Raw genomic sequence first — 20,060 nt, forward strand, 5'->3', positions numbered from 1 at the left:
CAGAGATTAAAACTGTAATACTGCAGTGTGTTTATCCATATTTCATTAAGAAAATGAAAAAAAAAGCAACATCTGCTAATTGCTCATAGATTACATGAATCACACATGCCTTGGCTTATCATTGTTAATCAAATCAAAGGACTTCTCTCTCTTTAATCTCTTTTTATGAGAGTAAATTATGTACTTTAAGCTTTCAGTGGCAGAGATCTCGCTGTACCACTTGATAAAGTGCTCCTTTTGCTAGTTGTCCCTTGCAATAACAACATCCAGTGAGTGGACCATATTAAACTGAATGTATTAACAGAATGTTTTTCCTTTGTGAAGTTACTTGCTAATGAAAGGGTAGCAGCAGAACCTAGTCCCACTGTCTTTTGAACTGGATTTTAAAAATATCATTAATACAGTGACTAGAGCAATAAATTAGTGTTTCAGATCAGCACCTCGAAGGAGGTTTAGAATCAACCATTTTGGAAGATGAAAAAATATAAAGCATATTGTTTATATAAGTTCAGCTATACCACATAAGTGAATGTGTTGAATCATCCACAGCTTTACAGGAACCTGACTGAGATGATCCAACTGAGTTTGCTTCATGGTTTGAAAATTGTTGAGAAGTTATTTAGCCCATAAACATATTTAGCTCAAGCATTGGATAGGAAGCAAAATCTTCACTGCTGATTCTAAGAGCCAGTAGCATTCCTCTACAGAAGTCACATTGCCCCATTTCAGAACCAAAAAAAGTCCAAAGTTTTCTACATAGCAACGTTCTCAGGGTGAGCTGGATTTTGCCCAACTCCCTGATGAATTCCAGATTTATTTGGCCTGTCCACTATTTTTGGTGTCAGATCAAATCCATACTCTCCCCTTCTTTAAAATCCAAGTTAGATTTCAAGTAAATGTTTTTCTGAAAAAGAGAGGCTGTGAGAGCAAATTTACTAAAGCAGGAGAAAGGCAACAGAAATATTTGGGTATTAAAATTTAGAAATACCACATATAAGCACAGGCATGCTAAAACTGCATACTGAAAAATGGTTTATATTTCTCACGAGGGAAGTTCCTACAGAAGAAGTCACTGTGACATGCTGAATAACACATTTCAATCAGTACTGTTCATACTGATATCATACTGATAGTTCAGTATGCAATCTTGATGTCTGTCACCAGTACATATCAATTTATATATGTAATGCAACAATTCACCAAGTTTTTGTAAGGGCAAAATATTTTTTTTCCTGAAAACAGTAGGTGACACTCTCATTCATTTCCCTGAGATTTTTATACCTATATCTGAAGATCTGGTTCTCCCTGCAGTCACTAGTACTGACATAATATAAAAAAGTAAATAGTTTGTTTGGCAAGGAAAACTCAATCCTTTGTTTTGAATGCAGAACAGAAGCTGCACAAATTGTGAGCATCAATTTTTATATCCACTCTTATTAACTGACTATAAGCACACTGTTAGTTTTGCCAAACAGCTTAAGTCAACATCAGTCAAAATACAAAAAAATTCCACCTTAATATATGACTTTTTTCTAGAAGTAGTTTGGATTTCATACTAGTTTCAGATGTAACTGAAAAACACTGGAAATAGCTTTGTGTTACATTTGGAAAGTTAAGATACAGGAAACAGTGGATTAAATTCTAAGGTATTTAATTAAACTTTCTGATACTCAAGCAGGGTATGACAGAAAACATCATCTGGCCCAGAAGAAACATTCTAATATCCTCTTGTTGTTACTATTATTATTATTGTTAGCAATAATTAGTAATTTGTAACAACATCTAATAATCAGGTTTTTTAAAAAATAAGACCTTAAATAATTACCTGAGTTTTCAAGGTAGTTGTCAAGTTGTCAAGGCTACCATATCAAGTTTTCATACTAGGTTTAATGGGAGTTTATTGGTATGAACAGCTGAAAATTCAACTCTTAGTTTAAAAAGACCTTTGTAATTTAGCCAGCTGTCTGGCAGTTAAGGACTTGGTGAACCAACGTGAATATTATTAACAGTGTTTTGGTGGATCAACAAAAACTATTTTAAGAGATGGCTCCTTTACTGTGAGGAGCCTAAGGAGCGGAGATAACTCAAACTACTGATATGACAAAATCTTAGGGGAAAAAGGAACACATAATTAAGAGCAACAGTGAGCAGGAAGAACTGTGTGGGTACAAACTGAGAAAAGATGAAACTTGTGCTAATTGTACCCTGGGGATAGAACACTATAGGAAGTTTTACAATTAACTGTGGCTTCAGATGAAAGCAAACAGCTTAGGATCTTTGGCTACAGCTGAAGAAATTCTTCCTTCTGTCCCTTTCTTCATCCATACATGAAAGAAGTTTTGACATAGCAAAGTATCAGATTATTAAAAGCAGCTAAGTGTAAGCAATACACTCAAGCCATGAAAGTGTCAGCAGAAACTAGTATCTTCTTCACCTCAGGAAGTGGCAGATATTTCCAGTGGCATAAAGCTGTAATTAGCTCTATATGGGAAACATGGTGATGCTCTTTTTCACTCTTAACCCTCTACCCCTGTTCTGTTTTCTTCTTTAGGTTCATTGTATTGCATTCTTGTTTTAAGTTAGAGGATCACATACTTGTCTCTGGGAATCAGGTGAGAGTGGTGACACTATGAGCGCTAATCCAAACCATCCTTCAAGGAGCATAATATTCACGGCTCCAGTAATACCTAAGTGAAGATCTTTCCTTTTTGTCTGCTGTACCATTCTGAGACCTGCTTTTTTAAAATTTGCATTTTAATTTGTATTTTAGAGAAGTTCCCTTTTTTATCCCTACTTTGGTCATACTGGTGACCAAAGTCATATTGATATTTAAGTCATCATCATATTGATGACTTGGGGTCAGATATTTAAGTTGCTAGAAGGATCATTGGCTTTTTTTCAGTCCTTGCCCCTGGTTCCACTGTCTAGTTTGTCAGAGCAGGACAGTTTCCATCTGTACTGAAATTCCTACACTGGGGGAATTTATCAAAGCATATATTAATGTTTTTAATTAGCACTTTTCCACTTTCTTGCTAATCAAAACACAAGTATATAGAGATTGAATAACAGAGTTCATTCAAGTCAATGATATCTTCCATATATTGATATTTAGCCATGAGTCAATTACTTCCATAGAGTCTTTGATTTATTTCCTTGATAGGACTGGGAATATACGCAGTATGATTACTTCAACAATCAGGCAAGGCATCGTGGAGCAAAACTTGCAAAGCTGCTACTGCAAACAGTGAAAGCTTGAACTGTAGGAACCCAGCAGTGTCACAGAGACGTGATGTGACGAGGCACAGTGTCATGCCATCTGTGAAGAAAGTAGTCTTTTTCAGCATACATGCCACATCCTCACTGCACTGGAACAGGGTACATACACCAAGAGGTAGCTTTTCCCTAGACCTATGACAGCAGAAGATGAAAGATAAGGCTGAACTGGAACCTAGCCTAATGCAGGTGATGGTTTCTTCTAGTTGGCAACCAGTCATTCCTCCCTCTCTGACACATTTTCTTTTACAACTCTCAGCACCCCCATAGAAACAGCCCACTCATCAACCAAAATCCTTAAATCTAATCTCCATCACTAAATATTTCCTTCTGCTATTCTGTTCTTGAACCTAAGGTCTGAGCATCCCAGGCCTTCCGACTGCACAGTTGCAATATTATTTTTCATGTAGACCAGTAAAGCAAAGAAACTATACATTACTTTTCTGACTGATGAGTGCACATAAATTATTCATTTTTGCCAGAAAACTCAAGTTTCTGCATCATGTCAAGGAGTAAACTGTATCTTTTATCTCAGGTCTTTTTCATATCTGGGCATTTTTTACCTAAACAAAATGCTTCACTCTGCAGCTTCTAACTTCCTAGTTTTAACATATTAATAGTCAGTGGTTTACATTAATTAGGTTTAATATGCTTGAGCATTTTGAGAATGTGTGAGAAGTGAGAAGTTGAGACAATAGAACAGCACCAGTTTTAGTATGACTTTTGTATGTATTTCAGATTATGAGAGCATTGGGAGATGTTAATTTGCTTGTTATTCTTCAGCAAGGGTGTTTATTTACGCATCTAGAACATATGGTTTAAGATACAGACCTCTGACATTATGTCCTGACAAAGAAGCAAAGGAAAGACATAAAGAATGGTTGCCCACAGCATGAAAATGTGAAATGTGCAAAGATCACTCACTTTTCAATTCTCTTGTATAATTTCTCAGACTGAAAATACAATTTGGTTAAACATAAGCAGAATGGTGACCTCGATGCAGAGTCTTTCAACGGAGGATTCTTTCTTTCCAACTGTTTGTGATACAAAACTTAGCAACAGACTCTGCAATTACATGGTTATACTTCTAAGTTACAGATAGTTGTAAGCTATATGTGTGCATACTCCTGCAGCTTACAACTGTCTGCATATATCACATATATATACATATATATAGTCACATATCAGGCTTTCACACATGCATTTCTCTGTAGCAAAAAGAGTTATATAAAATATCTGACAGAAATGGCTTTTTTCACCTGTTTGAAATTGTCTTGCATCCACATGAATGCCAAGGCACACAATAGGACTGCAGTGTAGATATGGTAGTTGCCATGCTAAACAGTGAGCAGGCAGGATCTGAAGGGCAGAAGGAGTTAAAGGGAGTAGACAGATTAAGATTTGATCGTGATTCAAGAGATTAATGTTCACATCCCATGGGCAATAAGAGACAGATGCAACAGCAGCTGAAACCTGTCTTATGATGGCAGAGGGATGGGATAAAAATCGAAGTCAAAAGGATGAAAATGGTAGTTTCCACACACAGAGGTAGAACTGCTGACAGCACTTTTCTCCTGACAACACATAATATGCCAAAGAAGCATTAACTTCCAGTTGTGCCACCATCCTTTCCTGGCCTAACTACATCACATGATAGTAAAACTGGACCCTCACCTTGCTGGGCCAATGCTACTGCTCCACCTTCCCTATCTTCCTCCTTCGTTTCCAGAATCCTGGGCACATCCTAGGGGTTTTATTTCTCTCTCTCTGTGTCAGATTTACCTTACTCATTCATCTCAGAGTTGAAACTTCCTAAAGGCAGGAATAGCCCAAGTCCTTAGTCCTCCTCTAAAATTGCTTGAGATATCCTTCATAGGATGGGCTAGTTCAGGTGATGAACTGATGTAAAGGTTTGTCCAGATATTTAAGAAAAAAACTGTTGCTATAGCAGTGTGTGCAAACAGTCTATGTTCTGAACTGTAGCCCTGATTTTAATCTCATCAGAATGTGAACTCATGGCACAGTCCTGCTTGCACCTGAAACTATGCAGAGCCTATGCATTCAAGGTTATTTTCCATGTGTAATTTTCTAAATTAACTAGTGTTTCTTATTTTTCTTCCATATGTGTAAAACTTGTTACCAAAAACCTGTAAAGGAAGCTTTTTTCCCTTGTAATATTTCTGTACCATAAGACATTCACGGAGAGTTGAACAGAAAGACTATATACAATTATTAATTAAGAAAGCAGAAACAGTAAATAAACCTAAATGAAAATGTATTACTAAAAATATTATTTATCAGATTTTGTCTTTTAAGCTTTAACTTCAGAATATTGATATCTTTGCTTCAGTATACTCAACAGTAATTTCCTTTTGAGACTAAGAAAAATATGAAAAAAATGCATTCCCTACTTTCACATTACCTCCATTATTTTCAATACTGTACAAACATATATTAAAAAGTAAAACCAGATCCAGAAATTTATTCACACTGATAGATTAGACTAAAAGAAACACTCTTGAGGGTGTGGCATGCAGGCAGTGAATCTTGAGTCTATCCACACACATATTAATTTTATATATATATATATATATGTTGTATGTGTTCATATAAATATATATATACATGTACATATAAACTTTGCATAATGTAATATTATACAACATCTATTGGTTTTAATGCTTAACAATATGAATGCTCAGTGAGATGCACAATGTAACACATATGATTACGAGATATACTTCTGTCTTTTTTAGTTTAAAAACTACATAATGATGAAGGAAATGTGAAAAACAAATTAATTGATAACTATAAAAATGATTTAATCTTTCAGTAATTATTAGAACATGTCTTTGACTTCTACGAAAGAATATACAAATAAGCTTACCTGTATGAATATTCCTGAATTGTTTTTGAAATAAACTGAGTAGTACAGAATATTTCCATTAGGTTTTTGAGGAGCAGACCAGAATAGCATTATTGATGTGGAAGTAAGGTTTCTGTATGTAACATCTCTTGGTGGATCACTTGGAGCTGGAAAAAAGTTAAGTTTTAACATACCTAAAGATTTTGTACCTCAAGGTTTTGTACACTTTAACACCTAAGGAACATCCAATATTGTAGCCTTTACAACATCCTATGGTAAATTAAATGTATTTCTGATTATGGTATAGAAACTGCTTCATGAAATAATGAAATAAAATTGTATATGTAAAAATGAATTTTTTAAACACTTATTCACATTTAGCTGCATTTGTAAACAGATGAGTTTTCTTATAGAATTTGTCCAGTACTTACTGCTTTGTGCACACAGAACATCTAATTTGCAGACGTGGAAGTTGACTGAGTTAGATACCTATTCTCCAAATATAGTTAGAAGGGAAAAAAAAAAAAAAACTTGTTTCACAAAACCTAAATTTAAGGCCTTTTTCTCTCTGATTATAAATAGAATTTAGGCTCCCAACTCATATAGGTAAACCAGATACTTAAGCTTGGACAGTATGATAATTTATCTTTTTTTCCTCTTTTTTCAGCCTATTGAATGTGCAGAAAGACCTCTGTAAGTCTTCTTCCATTAGTCCCTCCTTCTATTTCATAAAGAATAGCAGCATATGGTTCTTCTCAGTAACACAGTGATGTAGGAGAGTTAAATTCAATTCTTTAAGTCAACTTAGGAGAATTTAAATCCATATCTCCCACCATCAGAGAACATGCAGTAGAGTGCTGAACACTGTGAGTTATGTATCTCTCTGGCTTTGTGCTGCTCTAGTTTATGTAAAATATTAAAATATTATTTGGAGGCGGAAGCCCAGGACCTGTTCCTTAAAGTCTGTCCCTATAAAGTCAATTCATGTTTCCATACCAACTTCAATAGCAACTGACAATATCTGCAGCCTGATGATGTAGACAGACTTTGGAGGGATGGCTCAGATAGTGGTTGGGAATTGTTTATATCTGTGCAGGGTGATTCTGAAGTATGCCTGCAGACTATCTATTTTGGGACAGATTATAGCAATATGATTGATGGAAAACCAGAAACAAAAATTAAACTGAATGATTTTCAAAGCACAGAATATTGCATGATCATATAAAAGTCACTTTCCATGTTGGAAGTATAAAATAATTAAAATAGAATAAAATCAATGTACACTTACAGTGTTCATTTTCAAATTAAAAATATTTTAGACTTGAGAGGGATACTCTAAGAAATATTTTCCCTTTCCCTGTCACAGCTGCTTAAAGTAAGGATCTGTTAAAATATATTACAAAAAGATTTCGAATTATTTCAAAGATTAGAATGAAATTGTTTGGATCTTATCTGTCCTGAAGAGAAATGCTAATCTTTTCCTCAGTAAATTAATAGAAATACCTATAATAATATTATAGAACCCTAGCATGTATACCTAGCGTAATTTTATACATGAAGATAGAGCCACACAGACGGGTAGAATGTCTCTTCATTACAAGTCAAATGTCACTTACACTTCAGTGGCTTTATTAACTTAAATAAGGCTGACAGAATTTTAAGGCTGAATGAAAGTAATGGTTCATACTGGATAGAAGCTTACCTCCTTCAGAAGTTCTGAATGTTATAGTATCACTTTTTATGTTGCCATCTCCAAATCTTGTACTTGCTGTTAGGTAAGCACTATATTCACAGTTATATTCTAGGTCTGTGAGTTCTAGTGATGTTTCCGTAACATTTACAGTCCTCTCTGACATTTTATTCCTAAAGAATAAATTAATTATATACACGTGCCATTTCTCTCTATATATATAATTATGGCATTTGTTGCAAAAATGAAAAATGCAATATTGTGTTAAAAACAAGTAGTTTAGGTTTTTAAAAGAGGCTTTGATGACTTTTTGTCTTTTATGATGAAAAGTTAACTTTTGTACTGTGGCATCACAGTAGGGCACTTCATTTTGATTCTTTAAAAACAACAACAAAAAAACCACACCAAAAAAAATCCCCCAAAAAACTCAAAACCCCACAGAAATATGTTTGCAAATTACATCAACAATGGTTATATGAAATATTAAGGAGGAGTATTTCTATCTATTAACTGTTTTCAAATGACTATGTAGTACCCTTGGGAAGGACACAGTAGGGCATAACTAAACTGTCTCTCTGGACAGGAATAGCGAAATATAAAAAGATTATAGCAGGGAGCATGCCCTACTATGACTCTGTGAAATTGGTCAGAAGGCTGAAGTTATAAATGGAATAATAGAAGATGATATGGAGCAGGAATTAGCTGGTGCTGAGTTAATTCTAGTGGAATGTAGCAGAGGATCAGAATGGAACTCCAGTCAGGTCAAAACCCGCCTAGAAAGACTGTAAGATGTAACATTAATAAAATACCGGTATTAGCATAGGTATGAAATGATTATCAGAAAGTAAAGTAAGGTACAGAAATAACTAACTTGAATTGAAAAAAATCTTATACTCCTTGTAAAGTTAACATAATGTTTTAAGAACAAAGTAGGAGGAAAATAAAAACCTAACATTCCATTCCTTCAAATATTTCTGTAAGGGTAGGTGTCCTGTTTCTCTAATAGAATTTCAGACAGAGATGATAATTTGATAAGTAAAACCAAGTATCTTGCTCCAGGAGTCTCTGTGAAGCTCTTCACAAATGACAATGTGGTTTAATACTAAAAATAAGAAAAAATTATTCAAAATTACTAGATTTTCATCCTTTGATAACTGACTGTCCCATTAGCAAAGATCACCATCTAATATAATCTGAAATAAACAAGTGGAATGAGAAAATGTATGAGAATGAAAAAAAATCCTCCCTAACCCTCAGATTTTGAGTGGAATGTCACTTGACATGGGAAACACTCGGTTACAGAGAAAGTTAACATCTACATTTTTCCCAAACTTCTGACATTTATAATAGTAAAATTTACAAGAGTTTGCAGCTGCAGTTATCAAACTCTATACAAAGAAAGACATTTTTTCCTGGATCTTTGCCCAAGGTATTCTTAGTATGGAAATATATATCTGGTTATAATTTAAGTAAGAAGAAAATCCGCAGCTTAGTGTTGCAAACATTTCTACTCTGAGTAACTGCATTCTTACATCTGAGGTGCCAAAAAACATTTCCACAACCAGGCACAGAAAGAAGAACAAAAGCTTGAAGTATTTCAAGGGAAGATGACCTTCTGGTTAGAAAAAATTGAGATTGCAATAAAAAAATAAGAAAATACTGATCATTGTAGCCTTCACAGACAGTATGTAGAGAAAGTATGTAGCAGAGTAAGTTAAGCCAAGAAATTTTACTGAAGAAAATAAGGTTTTAAGTCACATTTTTCAAAAATGCAGAAAACACAGATTCTAAGAAATTCCATATTCCACTTGACAAAGAAAGGGAGCATATTTTCTTAAAAATCTGTACCTCAAAATAGACCTAGTCAACAAGTATCTCACAAGTATCTTTTGCAGAAAAGGATAATGCCCAAAAAAATAGCTACATACAAGTTTAACAATTTTGTTAATTACACCTTTAATACTCTAAAATTACATTTAGAGAGTATGAGTTATTAGGCTCAAGGAAAGAAGAAAGGTGCTTTACTACCTGATAGGACCCAAAACCACCTTGTCCTCTGACAAATTCCATTAAATATAACTGAAAACATTGGAAATATCACCCTTTCTATTCTATTGATTGTGGATTCTTGTTACAAATCAGCTAAAGAAAGGTTACCAAATTCTCTATAACTGTTGCAAAATCTTGAAGTGAAGGAACATTTATTTAACGGTAGTAACCTTCCTCTTCCTGCTTTACTGAGAAGCACTGGGATTAAGTCTCCTCCAAAATATATTGAATACCTCCCAAGAGCAGCAACTAAATGGCAGAATGATTTGCCTTGTCAAATCTCCCCCTGCAGTGCGTTTGATGAAACTGTATAGACAACTCTCTTAAATACTTAAAATTATTCTCCTTCCTCCACACCCCTCTCTCCCTGTCAAGGAAGGAGTCAAGTTATGACCCTTTTGAATGCAAAGGGAATTTTTCCCCAATGTCCTTGCCTTAACATGATACCTTAAAACCTCTCTAAATTTAGGTAGGGCACAGTAAGGAGAGAAAAGAGAAATCAAAAAAAAAAATGGGGCAAGGCTTACAGCAGGAAGCTGTGTGGTTGCTTAATTGCAATATTTAAAAGATGGATCATATAAGAGTTTGGGGTTTTTAAAAGAATTCTGACAATCTTTTCTCACAGTAACAAAAGCAGTAAGTTATAAGGGAACATAAGGATGATAAGTTGCATAACATGAAGCCTTTGAATACAGTGTGCATCAAAACCATAGCCCTTGTCATGAAATAACTCTTCCCTAGTTTGAGGACAGTAATTATTTTAAAGAGCAACAAATATTCCCACTAAAGTAGAACTAACAAGAGAAGACAAATACAACTTTTCTGGAAAGAAGAGCTTACTCCTCTTCATTTTATCCTGAACTAATCAGAAATTATAATTAAAATAAAAATATCAGAAGTGACTGAGGTCAAACTCTACTCCAAAACTGACAAGTAACAATAAAATAATGGAAGTTCAAGGGTAGTATGCCCATAACAACTGAGGATTTGCACATCTGCTTCACATCTTAGGTACTTTAGTATTTGCTTCCTGCACCTTAGTAGTGGTAATAAAATGTTAAAGCATAAATGCAATAAATTAAAAATGATAAATAGAAAAAGTTTTCATTCTCAGTAGAATTTGCAGATCTTTCAAGAGATGCCACATTGCTAGACCAAACTATGTCTTGCAAGGGGACAGAAACCGCAAGTTTTAAAGTGACAAAACTCCTTTTTAGAGGTGAAAAAATATCACAGGAGGATGCCAGGGAGAAAAATAATAATAAAAAATGTTCTAGAAAAAACTAGAACACAAATGAAAACTATCTGTTAAAAATACTTGTTTTCTATGAATGCCATAAATACAAAATATAACAGTAGATATAATCGATAGCACATGAGAATTCTGAACATGCTCTTACACTCTGTCTATAAAAGGAGGCAATATTTCTCTATTTTAAGCCTATTTCAAATCGCCTTGACAATTCAGGATGGGCCCTGCCTTGCATCAGGCCTAATTAGAATATAATTAAAATAGGCACCATGCTCTAGTTTAAAACTGAATTCACTTAGTATAGCATAACCTTTGGAAAAAATGTTGAAAATTATTACAAAATGTTAAAACTGTCCCTCCAGTTTTTGGCTCCTCTGAATTTGCATATAAAAAACTCCAGTACTTTAAGAGTTGGATGAATATGTACTCTCCCAAAACATGTGATCAACATATTGTGTAACAAAAACCTAACATTCCTGATAGGTTACAGATTACCATTTCTCCTCAGAACTACTTCCAGAAAAATCTTACCAGACGTAAACTGTGTAATAGAGGATAATTCCATTTGGCTCCAGCGGAGGTTTCCATGACAACTTCACAGTGACACCAAACAACTGTTTGACAGAGAGGGCTTGTGGAGGAGAACTTGGAGCTATAAAATGAGAGAACAGGACACAACATCTTGTTAAACAGCTAAGATGGGTGGGACACACAGCATCCTTAAATAGGCTTTGAATTATTTGTGATAGAAAGTTAACCTTGTACCACACTGGTACAGTATCCATCAGCTAATGTTAAGGCACAGCTTCTTTTCCTTTTTCTGACAGATGATAAAAGAAGATTTTGCATGGTGGTGTTAGAACATCTGTTTCTGTGATTCAATGGTAAAAGTAGTTCATGAGAAAACAGAGCAATGGCTAGGTCACAGTGATTCACCTACTGCCCAAGTACATAGCTGTATTTTTTTTCCTTTCTAATAAAAGCAAGAGCTTTATAGATATGTACACATATAAAATACAGTATAATAGTTCCTCTGAGGAAAAAAAGGTGCTGTAAAGAACTCTACAAAGTGCCAAAAGGTGGAAAAGTGGATAAGCATGTCATTGAGAGATGATAAAATTGTGGGATACTAGACAATGGTAAAATCTATTCACTCCATCAAAAAAGGACCACATTCATACATTTAACATGCCACAAGGGCAAATGAAAAGATAGTTATTCACTGAGATCCTTAAAATTCATCTCTAGATGACACCATATTCTGACTCCTTTGGGAGACATAAATCAATGAAAATGTTATACAAGGTTTGGATTTGTTCTAAGGTTCTTATTAATTGTACTGAGGAAAAATAACTAATGTATAAATGATACTGCTTTATTATCAGCAATTATTGAGAAATTAATCTTTATCTGCATCTTGATTCATGGACCTATGTATCTCTATGAAGTAATATTAGAATTATATTTGTTTTTCTCAAATTAAACCAAAGAGCATCATGCACTAAAAATTCAGGTCATAGCTGTAGTCATGCATGAAAATTGAGAATATGAGCATAACTATTAGCAAATCTATGAAACATTTGGTCTGAACTTTGGAACACTCTGTTCCTGTGAATACGGAACATGTGGTGTATTATAAATATTGTTGTTTCTCACTCCCTGTCCCTTTCACTATCTTGAAAGATGGCATAAAGGTTTTATAGCTCTTTATATTATAGAAAAAACTACTTTATATTTTTCATTAACAATGGTTCATTGAATTCAGTAAGTGTATTTACCGGTGAAAAATGTTAACAGCTGTGTTTTGTGTTTTACTTGTTATATTATCCTCAGTGGCTGCACAATAAAAGATCTGTCATATGGTGAATGCTGTCTTTTTGACATGTCTAGTTTATTCTACAATTCTTATTCAGAGAATTTTTTTTTGCTAAACAATAGAAATTACATAGCTCTAAATAAAAATAATCTCTGCTAAAAAAAGAAAAAAGGATTTATCCAATCTAGTTCTTTTCAGTCTGCTCCAGTGACATAGCTCTTGAGCAAAGTTGTTTTACTGATGGTGTGGCTGGTGGATTGCTTTTGTCAATGGGGCTTTAGATAGGTTCCCAGAGAGATTTCCTCCTGAACCTAAGGAGAGGAATAGACACAACCTTTTCCAAAATATGACTCACAGCATCTAAATTAAGATTTTTGCTATGAAATGTTTTTTCAGGATTCTCTTGCAGAATCTAGAGAGGTGACAAGGATAACTTTGCACAATAACATTGTGTACTGAAAGTACAACTACAATTTTAAGATTCCTCTGCTGTTTTGTGACCTAAAAATTAGCAGGGTTTGCAACAGCTGTGTTCTAACCTCAGCCTGCACACGCCCCAGTTCAATTTGGAAGTCCAGTGCTACAGATGATGAACTTTGAGCATTTTCATAATAATAATAATTTTATATCTGTCTATGTATACCTGTATGCATGCATCTGTTTAGAGTAATATAAAAATCTCCCCAAAGAAGCCCCACAGAAATGTCCCTGGACCATTCAAACTGCATTTTTCTGGGGTTTTTTGTGGCTTCCCCAGCTCTCACACGACTGAAAAACCAAGTAAAATATTTAATTCTACCATGTCATGTATTAGATTAAAATAATGTGAGTAAATCAAGATTCTTCAGAGTCATAAGATATTAGTAAGATCAAAAGTGCATGCGCAGCAATTTCAGCACTTCATACAGCCTGTACTGACAAATATAAAGGTAGATGGATAGATATATAAACATGTTTGTGTGTAGATACATAGATACAGATAGAAATGACATAACTGGCAACAAAAGTTCATAAAACTTAAAAACATGTGACATGAAGTGTAAGAGTAAATTAAGAATGCAGGTAGAAAATGATGCATGGAAACTTCTGTTCTGACTTACCATCTTCATCAGTTAGTATATGCAGAGGTGAACTATGAACTCCCTCCCCCATTGTGGTACTGGCAGACACTTCTACAGTATATTCTGTATATTTATTTAAATCTAAACAAAAGAAGAATAATTCAATAAAACAACCATTCAATGGGTCAAATTAAATTTTTAATGGACTGTAAGTATTTTTGAAGTAGTGAATAAGTCTGTCACACTGATCTGTGTCATTAGAGACTGAAAGAAGCATTGGGAAAGCTTGGAACACAAAATACTTTGCAAAAGAACAGGAAAAGCCCTAATTAACAGTTTCTATTTCATATTCCTAGAATGTTTTGCAGTTTGTCCTTGGTTGTTCTCTGAAAATGTACAATGAAATTACTAAGCTCCCAGCATTAATTGCTGTGCCATGCCTCAGCAATAACAACAGAACTTAGGAAAAGATGCAAAGGTTAGTGGAAAAGGAAGTTTTTTATCCAAAATAAGATCAGAAAGATATGCAGGTGACTTGAGGGTTTACTTTGTTACAATGCAAAGATATCTATTGAAGTTCCTTGTACTTTAAACATCTAAAATACAGTGAGATATATGTTAGACTCTCTACTATTCAATACGCATTTCATCTCAGCACACAAGTTATTTCTCAGGATAGGGAGCAAAAAACTTTCTGTAGGCGCACGAAGGATCAAATCCAACCAATGAACTAATATATCTCTGTGTGTTGCACACTTCTCAGAAAAACTCACAGTTGACATAAGTTCCAGATCATTATATACTGGCCTGTAATACGTAGTGTCAGAAGAGTAGTGTTTATAACTCTTTGCTCAGTCCCATTAGTCCTCGTGAGATATATTGTGTAGGTCTGTATGATTCCATTGGGAATGGATGGTGGAAAAAATGATAGTTCAATTTCCTTGGATGAGATGTTCCTATAGGTTATGTTTTCTGGTGCAGAATCAGGAACTAGAAGAAAAGAAATTATAGAAATTTTCAGTCCATTTCATTGATTTGGAAAGAAATTTTATATATTAGTTTCAATGAAACACATGGTAAACATTTGGATTTGTATCCAATTTTTATTAAATATATTTTAAAAGAGATTGAATTTGAAGATAAAAAACACTTAGACACACACACAGTACCAAAAAAGTAATTAAAAAAAAAAATAGAAATCACCTAAATTCAGTTTCATTGCTATCATGGCTCTGCTTGGCCATGGACTCACTGACCCAGTCCCTGACTCACTGACCCAGTCTCATCCTGACATGGCAGCCCAGCCCTAGCTTGGCTCCCCCACTGCAGGCAGTGGGATAGAGCCCACTGGCACTGGGCTCTACCTGGCTTGGTTGCTGTCACTGAACCCGAGAACTTTCTTTCCTGGCTTGGCCTCAGACCTGCCACATCAGCAGGAGGTGTTTGGCTTTCCAGACTGGCCCTGGCTGCCATGCCTTGCCTGCCCCGTGCTCTTTGCAGCAGGGAGGTGAGACAAGTCCTGGCTAGCGAGCCTCTGCTCAGCTGGCCCAGGGACCCTCGGGCTCTTGGTTCCCCATCCCTTACCAAGCACCTGGCCTTGCTCTTTTGCTTTGTATATAAAAGAGAAAAACAGAGTTCAAAGCCACTGTCTTTGCAAAGTAAGCAAATATTTCTTAAATTATTAAAACTTATCCCCTGGTCATCAAAGGTTATCATAAAGCAATGTCTTGTCAAAAAATTTCATTTTTTAAAAAATACTCACCAGTTTCAGAAGTTCTGACCAGAAGTGGAAAAGATGACTGATTCCCATAGCCAAGTCTAGTAAATGCCCTTACTGAGATGTTGTAGAGAGTATATGGCTTCATTTCACTTAATGATATACTTGTAGATGAGGCATTTTTAATTAAATAATCATTGGAATCACAGTAGAGAACTTCATAGTGAGTTATGAGACCATTAGGCTGCTCAGGTGGTAACCATCTCAGATTTATTTCTGTTGCAGTTACATTTATTAATTCTAAGTTTTGAGGTGGGGAGTCTGGTTCTGCAACACAGAAATCAGAAAAAAAAAGTTTTCAAATAATTGAATACAGAACTGAGTTCATAAAGCTTTTGGATCCTGGCCTTGGATCTTAACTGTACCAATAGGGCTACAGTCATTTTCTCACTCTCCTTCTCAAAGCCTTATCACTTTTTATCTCGGTTAATTTTGGTATGTCTCTTTTCCATTCATAAAACTAGGCATCTTTCTTCATTATGACACTTTAGCTTTTCTGGAATTTCTTTTCTCATCCACTTCTAAGTCTATCTGAAACTGCACTTCTTAAGAAAAAAAATTCTTCTCTCTATCAGTCTCAAGCACAGTGATCCTTCAAATCCTCTCATTTTCTTCCTCATATCCAGTTCTTTAAATTCGGATTAATGTTCTCTTACTGCTTCCTATGTAAATAACCACCCTTACTACTTCACTCAATCAACTATTGAACCAAGAAAGGGACTGTATGCACAATAACTAAATTCCCTTTGGTGAATCCAGTGTAAATCTTGCATACTCTGGTGTGAAGGTCATGCACAAAGCAACTCCAGCTCCAGGGTGGTGTGTGGCTAAATCTGCTGGCATTGTATGAATTCATGTGACTCCAGTAAGCTAATAAGCTTTGGAAGTGTTGAAGGAGTGAGTGGGCTGCACTTATGAACAAAATCAACTCTGAATGCCATCTTTAATTCCTCTGAAGGCTTCACCACTTCACCTCAGAAATAATCTGTAAAATCAAGATACAAATATACTATCTACTCAGGATCATAGGATTCAGTTTGTGTACAAATATCCATTTGCAGATATTTCAGAATTCATAATGAATATTTTTTGCCCAAAAGGTCTCACGAATCACTTTCATTCCTGTTTTCTGAGCGCATGAAAATGTTAACTGTAACAGATCACTGCTCTCTGGACGGCAAGACTACCTACATGGATATTTCTCATGTGAAGAAGCTTAATTTTTAATTGAAATGCATTTTGTCATGTGTCTGGCATGGTAAAATATTTAAATCCTACAGTTTAGCTTCTTCCATCCTAATGCAAGTAATCTAAGATAGTTGTAGTGAATCTTTAATTTGGAGGTATCTCTGTTTTCAAAAGTCAGACAAATTTCTGTTCCTAGGTTGGCTAAAATTAGGAGACATGAATCTCAGTCTGAATTACTTCAGGAAAGCTAAACAACAAGAAAGAGAAGATAAACAATTATGCATAGTCTTATAAAAAGGCAAGAATTCTTGGTGAGTTTCTCACTAGTTTCCTCAAGACTTGCATTGCTCTTTTATGAATGAATGAACAGTTGGCTGTTTACTCTGAACAGAGAAACTCTACTCTGAAACATTTCTTTAAAACTCACAGGCAAGAGATTGTAAGCTTTCAGAGAAAAGAATATTTATATAAGTGATTTTCTGTTCTTGTGATATACCTTTCCTCTGTAAAAAATCTAACAGCATAGAAAAAATGTAAATTTTAAAAAGATATGCAACTATTTAAAGTTTCACCATTAAATCTGATATTTTGTGTGGTTATTCAAATCACCTAAGCCTCATAAGTATCCATGATTTTTAATCCTGTAGTCCTTTTCTCTCCTTTATTGAGACTCAATTATTTTTCTTGTCTTGTAGTGTGTTTGAAAATGAGAGAGATGAATGACAATTGGTCAATCATCTTCTGTATTACTTCAGTAAACCTGGAAATAACTTAGCTGAAACCAGTGAAATTACAAACTTGATACAAACAAGGAAAAGCTAATATTCATGGCTCTGCTCTGCAAATCAAATTCCCATGTTTTCTTTGCAAGAAGCCATTGACAACTTCAGCTCTTGCCCCAATACCTTCACGGTTTGAAAACTGCCTTGCAAGTAAGAAAGGAGGATTCCGAAATCTTTGTAATGTAGTATTATACCTGATATTAAAATTATTAATCAGTCTTAAAATTAATAAAACCTATACAAAACCCCCCTGCTTTTTATATTCAACATCAGAAAATCTTCACTATCAGTTTCTTTGTCTACAAATAGAAATATGGCCTCTGAATTGTTGAAATATTCATATGCTTTAAAACCAACCTAATTTACACATGATAACAAAAAGAAAAAGAAACAAAACAGAGTCACAAAGATTATGATTTAGATGGGTACCAGGGACATATCGTTTTGAGAGAGGGAGCCTCAGCTCTGCAGTTTTCCTTCCATCTGTCTATCACATTTGAAACTAGTTGATTGCAGGTCATGCTGCAGCTTTCATTATTTTTTTAGCACTTACCTAAAAATGGTGTGAATGAAGTCACTGACTGATAGAAGACTAATAATTTCAACATTGGTTTTATTTATACACTTTGTTCCCCCTTTTTTAATGTGCTCGTCTTCTTTTTGAACAAGCACAAACTTCAGAAAATAAATCATCATTGCAAACAACGTATTACCGTCCTCAGGGGTTCGCACAAAAACATCATTCTCTTCAGACAAAGCACTTTCTCCAATTGCAGTAGAGGCTGCGACTCTCATTTTATAATCTGTGTACTTTTTTAAACCTGAAAAGAATAATTTAAAAAACCTTGATTCATAACTTCATAAACAAGACTGTTGACTTCTTTTGTCATAGCTACTTATGAAACTATAGTACCTGATATTGTTCTGAGAGTTTTTTGTACACCTTTTTCCTCTAAAAGAATATGTACATTAAACCATTTATGTGGCGACAGTCAAACTGGCATGCAGGTAAATCAGCAGATTTTAGAGTAAGTGAACTAGCTTCAACCTTGTAACTAGCTTAAAGAATTTGTCAAGGACATCAAAGGATGCATATATGAACATCCAAATATGGGGGTTTAGTCTGTACGATTTATTCTGATTAACATCAATAAATAAATGAAACTCCATTAGGAAAGTGTTTGTTTCAGTTACCATAAAAATTACAACCTCAAAATAAGAAACTTATTATTAATGTCAGACAAATACTGTGAAAAATTCAAATCTGAAAAAGACTTCACAGTTTAGGAATATTTTCCTATGGGGACATGGGAGACTCAAGCAAATATTCCAAGGAGAAATCCATTTCACAAATTACTGCTTCCACGATTTCAAAAATTACTGTTAACCTTAACCAGCCCTCTTCTCCCATCTCACATACCCTACATATTCCTCCACAGTAGACAATTCTGAGTAGTGTCCCAACCTTGTTTTTACATGCAGTTTTGTTGTGTGCGTGAGAATGTGTGACATTTTATCCACATATATTTCAAAATGCTATATTATTTAATATTGGAAAAAATAAGTTTGTTAAATGTACTTACACATTTAGATTTTTATATTTCTTTAATCAAACGTACCTGTCATAAGTAAGCTGTTGTTTGAAGTCGTTTCATGAAATGCCCTTTTTGTATCTAGTTCCATAGCATAAACAGTATAATGAATGATTTTCCCATTGGGATTTGCTGGAGGATCCCAATACAGCAAGACAGAGGAGGAGCTAATATTCTTGTAAGATATATTTTGTACAGAGCTTGGGACTTAAACAAAAACATAAAAACATAACAGTAAGTAAATAAATCACTAAAAAAATTCAAACATTCAGTGAAATAAGTCCTGTATGTTAATTTTGATACTACCAGAGTTACAGTTTACCTTGTTCAAGTGTCCTGACTGTAAGAACTGATGGTGGTCCTTCTCCAACAGCAGTAAAAGCAGACACACTAATTGTGTAATCTGTGAAAGGTGTGAGGCCCTTTATAGCATATGACAGCTCTTCAGCCAAAATGTCGATGCTATATTGATTATCTGTGAGTAAATAGAGAGAAATAGCTACTTACTCATAAAGTACTTTATTTCTTATGCATTCTAAACTCACTTTGGCATGGCGACCTAGAACCATTTTATTCTGAAAGAATTAATTTTCATATCAATTATAAAAATATTTTTAAAAGTCTACATTCCACCTCCTAACTCCCTAAAGGAGAGTCTATTATAGGTCCATTTTCATATGTACAATAGATAGATTGGCCTAGGTGAAAGAATGA

At 34.6% G+C, this 20,060-nt stretch overlaps 1 protein-coding gene across 1 annotated transcript in view; it reads right to left on the minus strand.

Annotated features, from left to right (window-relative positions):
- Positions 1-20,060, minus strand: part of PTPRQ (protein tyrosine phosphatase receptor type Q) — a 124,999-nt gene that overhangs the window by 65,901 nt on the left and 39,038 nt on the right. Inside the window, exons 28-36 of the mRNA XM_042779219.1 lie at positions 19,669-19,821; positions 19,374-19,553; positions 18,468-18,575; positions 15,770-16,051; positions 14,815-14,997; positions 14,047-14,148; positions 11,662-11,782; positions 7,842-8,002; positions 6,161-6,306 (exon numbers count right to left, since the gene is read on the minus strand). Of these exons, the coding sequence (XP_042635153.1) occupies positions 6,161-6,306; positions 7,842-8,002; positions 11,662-11,782; positions 14,047-14,148; positions 14,815-14,997; positions 15,770-16,051; positions 18,468-18,575; positions 19,374-19,553; positions 19,669-19,821 (1,436 nt within the window). The remainder of the gene's footprint in view (positions 1-6,160; positions 6,307-7,841; positions 8,003-11,661; positions 11,783-14,046; positions 14,149-14,814; positions 14,998-15,769; positions 16,052-18,467; positions 18,576-19,373; positions 19,554-19,668; positions 19,822-20,060) is intronic.

Source organism: Catharus ustulatus, chromosome 4 (assembly GCF_009819885.2).
Source record: "Catharus ustulatus isolate bCatUst1 chromosome 4, bCatUst1.pri.v2, whole genome shotgun sequence".
Classification (NCBI taxonomy): domain Eukaryota; kingdom Metazoa; phylum Chordata; class Aves; order Passeriformes; family Turdidae; genus Catharus; species Catharus ustulatus.